The sequence below is a fragment of the Conger conger genome, chromosome 17 (genome assembly GCF_963514075.1).
Source record: "Conger conger chromosome 17, fConCon1.1, whole genome shotgun sequence".
In the NCBI taxonomy this organism is placed as follows: Eukaryota; Metazoa; Chordata; class Actinopteri; order Anguilliformes; family Congridae; genus Conger; species Conger conger.
Window position 1 is genome coordinate 5,948,048 of NC_083776.1, and position 16,499 is coordinate 5,964,546.

General features: G+C 45.6%; 3 protein-coding genes across 3 annotated transcripts; all 3 read left to right on the forward strand.

Annotated features, from left to right (window-relative positions):
• The first annotated feature begins 636 nt into the window (after nucleotides 1–636).
• On the forward strand, nucleotides 637–4,514 carry zgc:162944 (uncharacterized protein LOC569993 homolog). Its single transcript, XM_061225786.1, has 4 exons — nucleotides 637–859; nucleotides 1,185–1,356; nucleotides 1,775–1,973; nucleotides 4,223–4,514. Exons 1-4 carry the CDS (start codon nucleotides 752–754, stop codon nucleotides 4,416–4,418), a joined length of 675 nt encoding a protein of 224 aa, XP_061081770.1. The 5' UTR covers nucleotides 637–751; the 3' UTR covers nucleotides 4,419–4,514.
• A 1,466-nt stretch (nucleotides 4,515–5,980) lies between these two features.
• Nucleotides 5,981–12,938, forward strand: acod1 (aconitate decarboxylase 1). The gene is made up of 6 exons (XM_061226540.1): nucleotides 5,981–6,035; nucleotides 6,405–6,566; nucleotides 7,382–7,471; nucleotides 8,102–8,356; nucleotides 8,947–8,960; nucleotides 9,823–12,938. The coding sequence occupies exons 1-6, from the start codon at nucleotides 6,024–6,026 to the stop codon at nucleotides 10,754–10,756; spliced, it is 1,467 nt and encodes a 488-aa protein (XP_061082524.1). The 5' UTR covers nucleotides 5,981–6,023; the 3' UTR covers nucleotides 10,757–12,938.
• Nucleotides 12,939–13,077: 139 nt separating this feature from the next.
• On the forward strand, nucleotides 13,078–15,338 carry kctd12.1 (potassium channel tetramerisation domain containing 12.1). Its single transcript, XM_061226539.1, has one exon. The coding sequence runs from the start codon at nucleotides 13,269–13,271 to the stop codon at nucleotides 14,145–14,147; it is 879 nt and encodes a 292-aa protein (XP_061082523.1). The 5' UTR covers nucleotides 13,078–13,268; the 3' UTR covers nucleotides 14,148–15,338.
• Nucleotides 15,339–16,499: the final 1,161 nt, after the last annotated feature.

Sequence of the window (16,499 nt, forward strand, 5' to 3'; positions counted from 1 at the left end):
GGCGCTATATAAATGCCTGCCATTTACCATTTTACCATTTATGATTTTGGCGGTGTTGGTAATGATGGTGACGATGATAATGATGGTCGTTGCTGTAGTCGTCCCCACCTCTTGTCTGTCCTTCTTTTTGCAGTAGTTTTTTTTCTTTTCTTTTTCAGGGCTTGTTAATGATTTAATCTTTATACGTAGCCTATTCAGGATTTACATTTTGCGACTTGGTTGGCATAGCCGATAAATTGCGGTTGTGTTTGGTGATGCTTCATTATATATAGGCTAGCTCCTCTTTGGTCTGGGAGTGTTTTTGGCTAGGTCTGGAACAATTGGTCATGTAAATAATGTTTTTCTACGTTGTTAGTCGCTCTGGACAAGGGCGTCGGTTTAATGAATGTAATGCAATATAAATATAACGGACTTGGTATATTGGTATACGGAAAATAACTCGGTAAAACACAAGGTAGTAAAACTGTTTCGAAGAGACCAACTCAACAGGCGGATGTTGGGGTGAATACAAACCCCTGATAAAAAATTGAGTAAAAATAAGAAAGAAAGGATAACCCAGACCTGAAATTCAGTAATATATACATACAGTACACATCCGCAAGAGGGCGACCTAAAGTTTGCTACGCACTAAATAATCTAGCGATCACATTTCCTCCCTTTTCCTGTCTGTGGTGATTGAATTCAAGTTCACTGACAGCAGCCACTGCTTAATTAACTTCTGCTTAACTTCACGCTGTAAACTTTGATTAAAATGGGCAAACGTGTAGCGGTTGTTTTGGCAGGTTGTGGAGTTTTTGACGGGAGTGAAATCCACGAAACGTCGGCTGTGCTGGTGCATCTAAGTCGAGGCGGTGCAACTGTAAGTCTTTAATTTTAACGGAAACTTGCGCTGGTTTTAGCGGTGGGGTGACTGGGGTCATAGAAAAAAAGCTAACTGCTAAATATAACCACTGCTCCTGTCCTGACATCCACAATACAGTCTATAATAAATCATTAAGATGCATTTGTTGACTAACCGCTGAGGAACGTTCCCTTTTGCTTCACAATTTACTTTTAAAAATGTGTAACTAAAATCTTAACGTTGAAAACTAGTTATTTCCCCTCACCTAAGTAGGGACAGTCCGTGCACGAAGGCTTTTGTGTGGTTCTGAAGAACGCAGTCCGAAAACCTCGCTTTCCCGCAGGTGAAAATGTTTGCGCCGAACATCGAGCAGATGCACGTTGTAGATCATCTGAAGGGAGCTCCGACGGAGGAGAAGAGAAACGTGCTGGTGGAGAGCGCACGGCTCGCCCGCGGAAAGATCCAGGACCTGTCCCAGCTGGACGTGAAGGAGCTGGACGCCGTCATATTCCCCGGTGTGCACTCTCATTTATAGCATTATATAATAATCTATTATTTATCTAATGCTTTTATCCAAAGCGACTCAGAGACTAGGAATGGGACAATCCCCCCCCTGGAGCAATGTGGGGTTATGGGCCTTGCTCAAGGTCCAAACAGCTGTATGTATCTTATCGTGGCTACAATGGGGCTTGAGCCAACAACCTTCCGGGTCTCAGTCATGTACTTTAGCCCCTAGCCTACAGGCTGCCAACACTTGTGTTGCTGGGACAAATTAATTCTGATTATCTGATAAGTTGTGAACTCTTGGCAAACTGGTTTAACGTGCATTGTTAAAAATATACATTGTAACATACAAACCATACAGTGTTGAAACCAGTGAAATTGTGGATGTTCCTGGTCCTCGGTCGGTAATCGTCGTGCTGATTTCGACAGGCGGGTTCGGCGTGGCGAAGAACCTGTGCACGTGGGCGGTGCAGGGGAAGGACTGCTCGGTGAACGAGCAGGTGAAGGCCGCCTTGCAGGCCTTCCACGGCGCGGGGAAGCCCGTGGGCCTCTGCTGCATCTCCCCCGTCCTGGCCGCCAAGGTCTTCCCGGGCTGCGAGGTCACCGTGGGTCACGACGCCGACGCCAGGTAACGCGGGGTCGTCCGCTGGAGCGCCCGTTACCCCAGAGCCGTGGTCTCCGACCCTGGTCCTGGACAGCTACTGGGTCTGCTGGTGTTTGTTGTTCCTCTGCACTTAATTAATCAATGATAGCAGTTCATAACACAGTTAAATCAGCAGGGTGCTGATTTTAAGGTGAAAACAAAAACCAGCAGACCCAGTTGCTCTCCAGGACCAGGGTTGGAGACCACTGTACTACAATTCCTTATGACATTGTTTGCTGCAAATTGAAATATTCCTGCCTGCATGGATGCTTGCCTACCGCTTATGTGGGCACCACGGTGGCGCAGTCCTCTGCTCTGCTACAGGCACTTTGCCCTTCTTGCACGCAAGAAGGAGGTTCTGGGTTCGAATCCCAGCCAGCTCATGATCAAACTCTCTGTGTGCATGTTCTCCCCGTATTCGCGTGGGTTTACTCCAGGTACTCTGGTTTCCTCCCACACACAAAGATGTACATGTCAGGTTAGGTGTGCTCCTGCCGTTGCCCTTGACCAAGGCTCTGGCTTCAGAACTGGAGTTGGTCCCTGGGCGCTGCACTATGGCTGCCCACCGCTCCTGAGTAACTAGGGTGGCTCAAATGCAGAGGACAACATTACCCCATGGGTATATATAATTGTATCTAATCTCATCTTCTCCCCTGGTTGTGGCTGTAAGTGACTGCATTGACTGCTTATGCCAGTGGCCCACTCTGGCTTTAGTACTGAACGGGACGACGTCTGTTCAGCTGAATCGTTTCATTTTAAGACGGATGAAATAATTCGGTTTAACAAACATTGTCCAGATCGGTATTACATTATTAGCGTCCTGCTCCTGGCTACTTTAAACGGTTTGCGGACCGAAGGCTGTAACCAGCGGTAGCGTTTTAAGCTGAAGGCTCCCGGCCTCGCAGGCAGAGAGCCCATTTCACCGCGTTACTGTGGGATAATAATCTCGCTCTTTGTACAGAAGATACGCTAATGGCCTGGGACTGTTGGTGACGATGTCCGGCAAAAAAAACCCTGTTTGAAATGATCCGTTTCTCTGTACATCTGTACAAGTGTAGGACATTTCTCCTGCTCACACGCACGGGCGTAGAGTGCAGCCCGTTTCCCTAAAGCCACAATCAGCACCACGGTTCTGACTCTTTCAGTCCAGTCCTCTAGGCCCCTGTGCCTGTGCAGTAATGTGCGAGTGCTGTAAAAGGCTTTGTGGCTCATTCTGCGTCTCTGCCAGAGCCTGTAAGCCTAGTGGCTAAAGTACATGACTGTGACCTGGATGGTTGGTGGTTCAATCCCCAATGCAGCTGTTGGGCTCTTAACTCTACATTTCCCACGGGAAATCAACTGTGTGTTGATAAAGGAAGCTGACGGGTTTCACTATGAGGACCGCTGAACCAAATACAAATTCTCAGGGAACAAGGCAAGGCGTCATTTTCAACATATCTAAGTGTAAAATGTTATTAAGTGGTGTGCACTTTAGTGACCATTATGTATTCGAAGGTGCTTAGGATAAAAAGCATCAGCTCCATAACTGTGGGGTAAAAGTGTGGGGCAGTAGTCACCAGGTCCGTGACTGTGGGGCAGTTCTCTCCAGGTCCATGATTGTGGGGTAAATGTGTGGGGCAGTTCTCATGAGGTCCATGACTGTTGGGTAAAAGTGTGCGGCAGTTCTCAACAGGTCCATGACTGTGGGGTAAAAGTGTGGGGCAGTTCTTACCAGGCCCATGACTGTTGGGTAAAAGTGTGGGGCAGTTCTCATCAGGTCCGTGACTGGGGTAAATGTGTGGGGCAGTTCTCACCAGGTCCATGATTGTGGGGTAAAAGTGTGGGGCAGTTCTCACAAGGTCCATGATTGTGGGGTAAAAGTGTGGGGCAGTTCTCACCAGGTCCATGATTGTGGGGTAAAAGTGTGGGGCAGTTCTCATGAGGTCCATGACTGTTGGGTAAAAGTGTGGGGCAGTTCTTACCAGGTCCATGATTGTGGGGTAAAAGTGTGGGGCAGTTCTCACCAGGTCCATGATTGTGGGGTAAAAGTGTGGGGCAGCTCTCACCAGGTCCATGATTGTGGGGTAAAAGTGTGGGGCAGTTCTCACCAGGTCCATGATTGTGGGGTAAAAGTGTGGGGCAGTTCTCACCAGGTCCATGATTGTGGGGTAAAAGTGTGGGGCAGTTCTCACCAGGTCCATGATTGTGGGGTAAAAGTGTGGGGCAGTTCTCACCGCTCGCCGCTGGGCTTGCAGGGCTCCTGATGTCCCGGGGACGGCTGAGGCCATCGCTCAGCTGGGCTGCAAACACGTCTGCAAGAACGTCAGCGAGACGCACGTGGACCAGAAGAACAAGATCGTCACCACCTGCGCCTTCATGTGTGAAGCGCCGCTCCACGAGATCTTCGACGGCATCGGGGCCATGGTGCAGGACGTGCTCAAACTCGCGTAGAGTTCGCGGAAGAAGACAAACGCCCCAAGCGCTCACACCATGGCAATAAGGAACCGTTTATCATGTATAAATAAATAAACACACATGATCACTATGGCAAGGCGTCCTGTTTGCTTGTGCGATCTCTTTACAGCCATGTTTAGTGAATGCTGTGAACTTCAACATTGTTTGCATGTGTGCGGTCATTCTTATTTATCATTAATCACTCCACTATGTAATACAGTGTATGAGACTCCTTCCTGGAGAACTTCACAGGGACTAGCCCGGAAAAAAGAGACGGTGGAGCGCACTGGGCTCACGGGGGGGAGACTGACATTTCAACGGCAAACGACATCTTTCTCCGAGTCAAAAACCGACCCCATTAGGTAATCGGCTGCATGACATATCTGCACACAGGAATGAGACATGGGAAATGTATATGTTCTATGAGAATATTAGTAATTTAAGAATATTACTCATGGAATTTTGGAAGTGTGCATTTTGCAGTTTCTGCAGTTTTGAAGGCTAGTTCTGTTTTTGCGTGATTTTGAAAATAACTGAAGTTGCGCAAAAATTAGTAGCTTCCCCTCTGTGGCTGTTTCCATGGTTTCATTCTGGTTGTTCTTACCAGAATATGGTACCCTTTGTACAGACCTGTTGCATTTCAAAACACAGTTCCAGGCATCTTTCTGTGGCCTGAATTCAGATGGTTGCAAAATAGCAACCAATAATCTCTTTTGCTTCCACAACTGATTGATTCAGCAGAATACAATTTTCATACAAGAATGCAATGCATTGGATATGCAAGAATGGCGTTTTACTTAGTAACATTGCATTAGAAATGCTATTGTGTTTTGATGTTGGGGAGGAGTTTTGGGGTTGCACCTGGCTATAGGATGAGGTTGTTGAAAACCAAAGACAATGAATAAAACTTGAAACGGAGATGGCGATGTGAAGAAATTGTGAGAAACCACTTTCGCAAAAGGACAAGAGATGGGTGTAATTTTCTGTTCCTGGAAAACCAAACGTGAAAAAACGTGAGCAAATTTCAGGTAATGAATAACCTGCTGGATTGTCTATGGAATCTCCATAATCATTGTGTTCAACTGTTAAAAACTGAAGTGAGTGTAACAATCCATCTTGAGACCCATAACCGAGTATCATAATTTTTCAAGACCGCTGAATATACATTATGCTGAACCAATGCGTGTATACAGCAGTTAATCTTTTAAGCAAAAGAAATGGATACAAAATTGACTCGCCAACATTATACATTATCAAAAGAGTCTAACATCTATGCTATAATTGTCAGTAAAGACAGATAAGAAAATCCACAAAAATTGAAAAATGTATTTGTGATCCATCCAAAATTATGTTCTTTCTAATATGCCATCTAATACTGAAGACCTAATCTTGGTCACTATAGTGCCCACCACTTATTTGCGGTTTAAGATGATGCCTTGACTGGGTTCCCTGGGGATTTTTATGTGCTTCAGTGCTGGCTATTGTGAAACTTGTGAGTTTCCTTCAGTGTGGGGTGTTTTTGGGAAGCCTGTGGTTTGAAGTTTGCCTTTCAGGGTTATAAATGAGCCATCACATCACTGAGACTGACAAGGACCATTGACGATGATCCGCAAGGTATTCTCCATTTGGTAGCATATTTATTCGCAATGTCTTTGGTAAATAACGGTGCCCTGCTAGATTATGTATGTGGGCAAGTATGGAATTAAACTTATGGAAAATAACCGACTTGTAGAAGATGCTCTGGATACCGGGGCAATCTGCCTGAAGTTAATTTGTTTGGATTTTCAAGCTTCATAATATACATAGCTGACTATTTCCTGGAGCTGAGAATATTATGTGGGGCCAGTACGGTCAGCTGGGCAGAATAGAACTTAATCGTTTGCTGTACATTTCCGTTTGTAGAGTCAGCTGCAGCGCTCTCGCGCATTAGGGTGGTGGCTGATGGCGATGACTCACTCAGTGTGACCTGCTCTGGCTTCACAGGGTGTCACGGAGAGCTTCGGGGCGGCCATTTCGGGTCTGAGCGCCGCCGACCTGACGGACACGGTGGTCCGCAGGAGCAAGAGGATGGTGCTGGACACCCTGGGAGTCGGACTGCTGGGAACCACGACGCCGGTGTTTAACACGGCCCTGCAGTACAGCAAGGTAAATCTACAGTACCGCACTGTAAATCTGAAATGCCACACTGTGAATCTGAAAAGCCGTACTGTAAATCTGAAATACCACACTGTAAATCTAAAAAAACGCACTGTAAATCTGAAATAATGCATGCTGGATCTAAAGTACGGTGTGAAAAAACTACACAGATCAGCCACAACATTAAAACCACTTGCTTAAACCACTTTTTTCATGATTAAAAATGCTTTAAACTGTATAAACTTGTCTATAAACACTTAATATTTCATGATATGATATGTGTACTTATATAAGCAGATAATCATAAGTAAATTGCATTCAAAATTTAAAAAGTAAGCTCATTGAGAGAGGGTAGGTGCAGTGTTTTGTTATTGAAACATCTTGGTACGTACTGGTGTTCATTATGTCTATCTTAACAGATGCTCCAGGACATGTAGAATTTTTCATATTTTTCATATTGAAAGGTATCTAAAGTACATTATGGTAAAATATAAAATATCACATGATATCACATGCAGTACCGTTGTGGGGTCAAGCACAAAACGAAAGCTGGCTCTTTGGGAGGGGAGGATCCGACCAAAAGTAGGAACCTGGACCAGACATCGAGTAGGAGGTTGTGTAAACAGGATTGCTTCGTCAGCACAGACAATTAATCACGAATATGTACATGTGCTGTTGCAGAGCGCAGTCATTTTTTGTTCTGAATCATTTGTGAACTTCTGAAGTTGCTTATCTTAAATGGATGGTCTTTTCAGAATGAACTCACTGTCTGTTGGCTGAACAAACTCTTTTAGACAGTCACTGAGATGTGTGTTCTCCTGCAGAGATACCGGGCCTTAGAGAACAGCCGTGTCTGGGGAAGGCCTGGCCTCTCTCTCCCACCACAGTATGCTTCCTTTGTCAATGGAATTGCAGTAAGACACCCGTCAAATACTCATTCTAATGTTATCGCAGGCAGAACTGATTGGGGGTAATAATTTAGGGACAACCGACAGATTTACCACAGTAATGATCATGTTGAACATCTCATCTCATCTCATTCATGTATAAATCATTTTCTTGTGAATTCTCATAATTATTGTCTGTGAATAATCTTTAGCCATGATTCATTGGGATCTTAATTGCTGTACACGGGCACTTTTCATCTTGAAGGGCCAAGATCAGATGGGTTCCCACAACTTTTTACTCTGTGAACTCCTCCAGCTAACTTGGGACTCCTGCTTCTGTTTCATGATGTACACCCCCACATGTCTACAGTTAGATTTGTTTATTTGGCTGACACTTTAATCCAACGCTATTTGATTAGACTAAGCAATGTGGGTTGCTGAAGGCCCGAACAGCTGCCCTGAGCTTGAACCACCAACCTTCCCATCCCAATCATGTGCCTTAGTACCCTCGGCCCTTAGCAACAGGCTACCCACAGTCGTGTGACCACACCAGGGCCGTGGTGGTCTGTGTGGTGCAGGTGCTCGAGTGTTAAGTTCCGGTTTTTTGTGAGAGATTTTGAGGTAGGTGTCTGAGGCCTTTCCACCCTCGGGTCTCAGGTGCACTCCATGGACTTTGACGACACCTGGCACCCGGCGACTCACCCCTCGGGCACGGTGCTGGCCCCCCTGCTGGCCCTGGCCGAGGCCCTGCCCAGAAAACCGTCCGGCCTGGAGCTGCTGCTGGCCTTCAACGTGGGCGTGGAGGTGCAGGGCCGCCTGATGAGGTTCTCCGAGGAGGCCCGCAACATTCCGAAGAGGTATGTGGCCTGGCAACCGGACTTCAGTTTTGACTTTATTCGATCAGAGAACCCAGTGGTGACCCAGGGGCTTCGAGCAGGTGGGCAGCGCAAGATGTAGCTGATCAGATTTGGCAGTGATTATCAGATGCACAGATAGGGTTTCACCAGGCCACGGGTATTAACACCTGCACCCTTTACAAATGAGATCTGCGGTCTTCAATGACCACAGTGATTAGGAACTTGGTATAATCTCTTATCTGAAGGATTTCACCTTCTGCTCCCTGCTACATCCATCAGTGTGTGGAGGTATTGCATTTTGTCCCGATAGAAGAGGGCCCCCTGCTGGCTGACCTCAAATGGCGACAGCTTGGCTTTCTCAGTACTAACTGGGTACACCCTACTCTAGAAGGGTACATGGTGGTGTGGCTGCTAGGTATGAAGGGGTTGGGATTTGTCAACTGGACTACTGTTTAGTTACAAAACCAGCAATGATATTTCTTTAATATACATAACTAAAAAGTCCCCAATTTGTTTTGAATGTGGTATCCATAAGCATACCACAACCAAGACCACTATTCCTATCATTATTATTATAGTTTCAATGAGTGCGAAAGAACATGCACAGTATTGGGTTTAGTAGTTAGTAGCTATGCAAACATATAGCTATGCCAGTTTAGGCTGGCTTAGTAGTCATTAGCTGTGCTAGCATACACTGCTTTAGCCTTAGTAGCTATGCTAGCATATGCTGCTTTAGGCTTAGTAATCAGTAGCTATGATAGCATACCCTGCTTTAGGCTTAGTAGCTATGCTAGCATACGCTGCTTTAGGCTTAATAATCAGTAGCTATACTAACATATGCTGCTTTAGGCTTAGTAATCAGTAGCTATGCTAGCATACACTGCCTTAGGCTTAGTAATCAGTTGTTATGCTAGCGTACACTGCTTTAGGCTTAGTAGTCATTAGCTATGCTAGCATACACTGCTTTAGGCTTAGCAGTCAGTAGCTATGCTAGCATACGCTGCTTTAGGCTTAGTAATCAGTAGCGATGCTAGCATACACTGCTTTAGGCTCAGTAATCAGTAGCGATGCTAGCATACGCTGCTTTAGGCTCAGTAATCAGTAGCTATGCTAGCATACGCTGCTTTAGGCTTAGTAATCAGTAGCTATGCTAGCTTCCACTGCTTTAGGCTTAGTAATCAGTAGCGATGCTAGCATACGCTGCTTAGGCTCAGTAATCAGTAGCTATGCTAGCATACGCTGCTTTAGGCTTAGTAATCAGTAGCTATGCTAGCATACGCTGCTTTAGGCTAAGTAATCAGTAGCGATGCTAGTATACGCTGCTTTAGGCTCAGTAATCAGTAGCTATGCTAGCATACACTGCTTTAGGCTAAGTAATCAGTTGCGATGCTAGCATACGCTGCTTTAGGCTCAATAATTAGTAGCTATGCTAGCATACACTGCTTTAGGCTCAGTAATCAGTAGCTATGCTAGCATATTAACGGATTGGTGGCTTAACGCGCCCGTGCTGGTGTGTCTAAGGTTCCACCCCCCCTCTGTGGCCGGGGTCATGGGCAGTGCCGCGGCGTCCGCAAAGCTCCTGGGCCTGAGCCCCGGGCAGTGTGTGGCAGCTCTAGGCATCGCGGCCTCCTCCGCCGGGGCGCCCATGGCCAACGCCGCCACCCAGACCAAGCCGCTGCACGTGGGCAACGCCGCGCGCCGGGGCCTGGAGGCCGCACAGCTCGCCCTCCTGGGTCTCCAAGGCAACCGCGGCATCCTGGACATGGAGTCCGGGTTTGGCGTCTTCTACCCGGACTACGCCCCGGTGCCGCTCGGGAGCAGCGGCAGCGCCCCCTACGGGTGGGTCCTGGAGGAGCAGGACGTGGCGGTGAAGCGTTTCCCGGCCCACCTGGGGATGCACTGGGTGGCGGACGCCGCCGCCTCGGTGAGGGCGGCCATTTTGTCCGGGAACCCCGACGCAGACCTCGGCCAGGCGAGGAGGGTGGTGCTGAGGGTGCCCGAGTCCAGGTACATCAACTGCCCCTTCCCTGCCACCGAGCACCAGGCCCGGCACTCCTTCCAGTTCAACGCCTGCTCCGCCCTCCTCGACGGCCTGGTGACCGTGGAGTCCTTCAGCAGCCGCCAGATGGAGCGGAAAGCCTTGAAGGACCTGCTGCTCGCCGTGCGGCTGGAAAACCCCGCGGACAATCGCTCCAGCTTCGACAGCATGTACTGTGAGGTCACGGTGGAGACGGCCAATGGGGAGAGCCACACGGCTCGCTGCAGCACCTTCTACGGCCACTGGAGGAAGCCTCTCACGCAGGAGGACCTCACCAAGAAGTTCACGGCCAATGCCTCGGCTGTGCTGCCCCTAGAGGCTGCGGAAGGTATTGTCAGTATCGTCGACAACATTGAGAAGATGGCCGACGTCTCGCAGCTAGGATCGCTCCTGCAAATGAGTAATGCCGAGGTATAATGACCCAGTGTCCCTGGTGAACTGAATTCTCTGAATGACTGAGATGTGTCAATATTATTCAAATGATTTTTGCAAAAACAGCATAAAGATATGTATATATATATATATAAATATACACACATACAACCTCTTGGACAGTTTCCTCTGGAGTTATTTTCTTGCCAAAATGCCCCTTTGCCAACCATTGTTGATATCCGCAGGTCTTTAGAACGTCCCTAATTATCTAAACTATCCTTAATCTCACAAAAAACATACCACGGGACAATGAAAATACATGCACTGAAACTGAATTAACATAAATAAAGCGGCAAAAGGTAATCTATCCTGATACGCAAAGCTAGAACCAGGAGGGGTCAGTTGCTGCTTGAACAGTGTTGATGAATCAGAAACGACAGCTGTGCCTCTAAACCAGGAGTGTCCCGTCTTATCTGAAAAGGTGCTGGTGTGGGCAGCATTCTTTAGCACGTTGCAGTGACGACTTTACTGGGGCAGTGTTTCCAGTAACTGGAGTAATGGTGTGGAATGTTGCATGTCAGAATATAGACGGCAATAAAGTGTACGTTTTCATATACTTTCAGAGTTTATTTTAGCAGACTACTTTCCAAAAAAAGGCCTTGGCAAATGATTGCTTGTGAAATTTCCTGTCTTTAAGTTGTGCAACCAGCCATGTTGGCCCAAATTTCGTTGGCTTTGGCCCGCTAGAATAGTACATGCCAAATTTAAAAAAAATGTGCAGTGGTGGTAGGTCTGCTGAAAGTATAATGCTGAAGAATATGGTGAATATTATCTTTGACAGTGCTCAGTAAATTCCGCCAATCACTCAGATTTTATCGATATAGTTCATTTTGCAAACATCTTATTAAAATGTGCTCCACTGCTTACCCTGGCGAAAGACCCCCACAGAGCCAGCCAGAGGTGACGGTGGCACGGGAAAACTCTCTGGAAGACATGTAGGGTGAAACCTTAAAGAGCCAGAAATTAATTTTATCTGAAAGATTTTTGAAAAGTGCCCTTTTCCTGAAAGACTGAAAACTACAATGCTGACACTAATAGAGGAATTAATGGTCCTTCATATGTTACACAAGCATTATATATCACGGATATCATGCAATTTCGTATTCTACAGTACAGACGGAAACTAAAGACTGTCCGCTCTCCCCAGTGTGCGAACTTCTTCCCTTGCGTTAGTGACAAAAAAAAAGTCTGATTGTGTCCTACCCCTTATCGCCACCCGAGGGCGCCCTCCCACCCTTTCCCTACAATAAAACCGGAGCTGCCGTGTATGTTCTGCAAAATCATTCCTACTAATTCACCGAACATGCAAGTGATTTATTTGCTGACCAAAAAACATTTTTAAGTCATATGTTCACGCGAAAGTTTTGGGCATTTTTTATTTGATGTTAAAATCAAACCTTGCTTGTGTCCCGGAAGCTGAATTGACCTTTTGGACAGAAAAATATGGCCCCAGAAACTTACGATCTTTCATTGGTTCCCAAATTGGAAAAAACACCATTCCCACTAAGTTATTTGTAAAAATAAAAACAGTGACACGATGTACATTGTAATATGCTGTTTTTGTTTTGTTCTGTTTTTTCTTAAAGCTGTAGGCCAACTTTGTTTTCCATGCAATGTTTTCACCAATTAAGAGTAGCAGAACAAAAACAAAACGTAAACACGATGATTGTTGTCTGGAAGTCATTGGCATGTTGGAAACTGCACAGAAGCAACATCTGGAGAAAATTACAGTAGGCGACTGAAGCCAAAACAAATAGGCCATCTCGCATCCAGTCTGGGATCTTTGATCCCGTTCGTTTCCAGCGGAACCTTTCTGCTTTTCCGAAGCGTCAGGCAATTCCAAAAGGTCTCTACGGTCTCTACTGCTATTTATTTTATTGTCTAATAAGCGGGATTTCCTTTCCTGCTAAGATTTACATAAATGGTTATGAATCTGCTGAAACGTTAGCCAACTTCTGTAATTGAACCAACTGCTCGGCGGTTTGCATTCGCAAATAGACTTATCCCAACAACCTGTACAGACATTGCAAAAATGCAGTAATACAAATAATAATATTATTAACTATGCATCTTAACCTTTTCAAAACGTGCACTTTACATGAGTTCATGTAAGCCTATATGTCTGCTTTTTCCACATTTCCATCTCAAATTAAATGATATAAATACACGTGTAGCAATATTCCATACACCCTTCTATACGTGTGTGTGTGTGTGTGTGTGTGTGTGTGTGTGTGTGTGTGTGTGTGTGTGTGTGCAATATGTGATGCAATCTTACCCTTCATTTCATAACGATAACCATCACGAAAACGCTAGCCAGCATATTGTCGTTGCCATGGTGTGCGCAAAGAGTTAACATCAGTCATATCAGCGGTCTGCCGCTCTCTCCTCCTACATCACTCTGTTCAGACTACATAACCAAACCAATAAACGCGCGTCCAGTACTTTTTACTTGCTCGCTAGCTGTTGTACTTCGCCGGGACTCGGGGATTTCGCAGAAATGGCTTTGGCAGACACCGCGCGTGGAATATCCAACGGCGAAGGTTCCAGATCATCCACCTTTTCTGAAATAATCGAGTTAAATGTAGGGGGACAGGTTTACGTTACTCGACACACAACTTTGATCGCAGTCCCGGAGTCCCTCTTGTGGACCATGTTCAGCCAAAAAACGCCCCAAGAGCTGGCTCGGGACAGCAAAGGGCGATACTTTTTGGACAGGGACGGTTTTCTGTTCCGTTACATCTTGGACTACCTGCGCGACCTCAACCTCGTTCTGCCCGATTACTTTCCCGAGAAGTGCCGACTGCAACGGGAAGCCGATTTCTTCCAACTGCAGGACCTCTCCAAGCGCCTGAGCCCCAAAGTGAGTAAGGAGGATTTAATCTGCGAGGAGATCTCGCAGAGCGACCCCGAGGAGGCTGCGGTCCTCAGTGGACTCGCTGCGTCCAGCCTGGAGTCAACTCGCCTGGTGCCGTCCGTCAGCGGCAGCAACACGCGCTCTCCGTCCCTGGAATCGCGTAAATCTGGCTATATAACAATAGGATACAGGGGCTCCTATACCATTGGTAGAGATATTCAAACCGATGCCAAATTTCGGCGGGTAGCCAGGATCACTGTGTGCGGGAAGACGTCTCTTGCCAAAGAAGTGTTCGGAGATACCCTGAACGAGAGCAGGGATCCGGACAGACCACCGGAACGGTACACGTCCCGTTATTACCTGAAGTATAATTTTTTGGAGCAGGCATTTGACAAGCTGACCGAAGTGGGGTTTCACATGGTAGCTTGCAGCTCCACGGGCACTTGTGCGTATGCTAGCAACGACCCAAACGAGGACAAAATCTGGACAAGCTATACCGAGTATGTGTTCTGTCGGGACTGACTCTTGGAGAGGGTGAGGTCTGAAATGCGTAAAGTAAGGCAAATGGAAAGAGCGGTTGGTCAACAAAGAAAAAATACGTTGTTATTCCCTAGCTATTGTAAATAGACACCACTCTTATAGCCTAATTCTGGTTCGTTCCTAACAATAGCTTCTCATAAAATGTAACCGTTTCAAAAGACATCTTGATATTTTCTTGGAATACCAAACTATTATCACATGTTGACATATGTCAAGTAGTTACTTCTGAACGCTGTTTTGAGGTGTACCCTACCAGGCTGCTATTGCAGTCCAGTACATTTCGCTAACGGTGATTTCTGATACTGTATTCAAAGAAAAAGAATTTAATACATTCATAAAAATGAATCATAAGCATACACATCTATTATCCACTATTAGCTTACTACCCTTCTTATAAATGATTCACAATATTCAGTATCCTCTTTCACGGCAGGTAGTAGTAGTATGACAGCTAAGCATTTAGGAATTGCTTTGTAAATCAATGTATTTTATTTGCAAGTTGTGCTGTATGAAACCAAGAGTTTCACATACATCACATTATTTTTGAATGTTCAGAATCAATAGCTGTTCGTGAATGTGTTTCTACTAATTATATATTTTTTTACAATAAATGTTGTACAGTGGATGCACTAAACGGAATACTATCCTGGCAGTTTAGTCCACATTGTGCCTATGTATATTTTTTTAAATCATAAAGCTTCTGTAGAGTATCCTGAGAAGTCGGAACACCGATGACCGCTCGCCGTTTCAACTGGGAGCACAGGTCAGGACTGAGTCAAGTTCTCTTCTAGCCAAAATTTCAGTCTTTCGACACCTTGGGATAATTAATTATCTACAGACCTGAGATACCAGGCAGTCGCACTGTTTTCTTAATTTAGTTTGACGAGAAGATCCTGTTCTTTTCGGTTCTGACGCTTTTCTTGTAAAATGTAAACTGTTGGGACCTAGTGGGGAAGTAAATTCATGCAACACAGCCAACTTTTCAAAGTTGCATTCAGTGCTTCTTTTAAATCTCGAAAGCTTTATTGCTTGAATCAATCATTCTCACATTTTACTGTATAGCTCTTTGTGTGTGTGTGTTTTTGAATTTGTCTGAATGCACTGACATGCATCTGTCCAGTGTTGTATTTATCCTTGCATTCAAATTATAAAATAAAGTCTTTGCTTTGTGAATTTACTTTCAGTCTCTGTAGGTATTGGGTCTTGAACTTGTCATATATTCAGACAGTGGGTGTTGGAAGGTGACTTTTTTGTGACACACCGCTTAGCAAATCTCATCTCTCAGCCTACTGTATTCCGGATTGACCTTTGAACCCTAGACTGGGAATGCACTCCTGCAATAGGGATCCATCAAGCCAGGCCTCCCCAGTCCAACGCAAACATTCAATTGGCTGAGAAACTGACCCATTCTCGGGGCCGTGCAACAATTAAAGATACCCCACAGACAACAAAAAACTTAGTTAAACTCCCATTCTTAGGTACCAAAATCCATTTACCATTTTATTATATTTTTCTTGTTATTCCCTTTATTATTGATTAAATATGTAACGGTGGCATTGGCTTACACTGAAGTTTTAGACTGTTGGATTTATTCTTGTGGGAAATGACGTAAACGTCCTTTTAATCTGACATAAAATTTTCTGCGGTTCTGATGACTTTGCGTGACATGCTCCTCGGAGAAAGCAATCAGCAGAAAATGAACAGTAGTTTAATGCGAGTTCTTCCTCTGCGAGGAAGTTTAGTTTAATGAAGCAGACTAGCAGAAATAAGATGGGGCATTTATCTTCATTGTTCGCTCTGCATTCAGAATAATTAATGGAAGATTGTGTGTGTGTGTGTGTATGTGTGTGTGGGGGGAGAAAATGGAAACTGCATCCTACAGGAAACGTTGCTGTGAATCAGTCACTGCTTCTTTCAGTCCTGGCCCACTTTGATTATTTAATTTCCCTTTCCACCCCAAAACACACACACATGCACACACACATACACACACTCACACACACATACAGACTCTCACACTCACACACACACATACTCACACACACATACACACACACACACACACACACACACTCACACACACACATACACACACTCACACACATACACAAACACATACACACTCACACACACACACACACACTCACACACATACACACACTCATACACATGCAGAGACACACACACACACAAACACGCAGAGACACACACACACACACACTCACACACACACACACACACACACACACACACACGCACAGAGACACTCACACACACACACTCACACACACACACACACACACGCACATCCTGTGCTGAGCCTTCTCCGTGCCC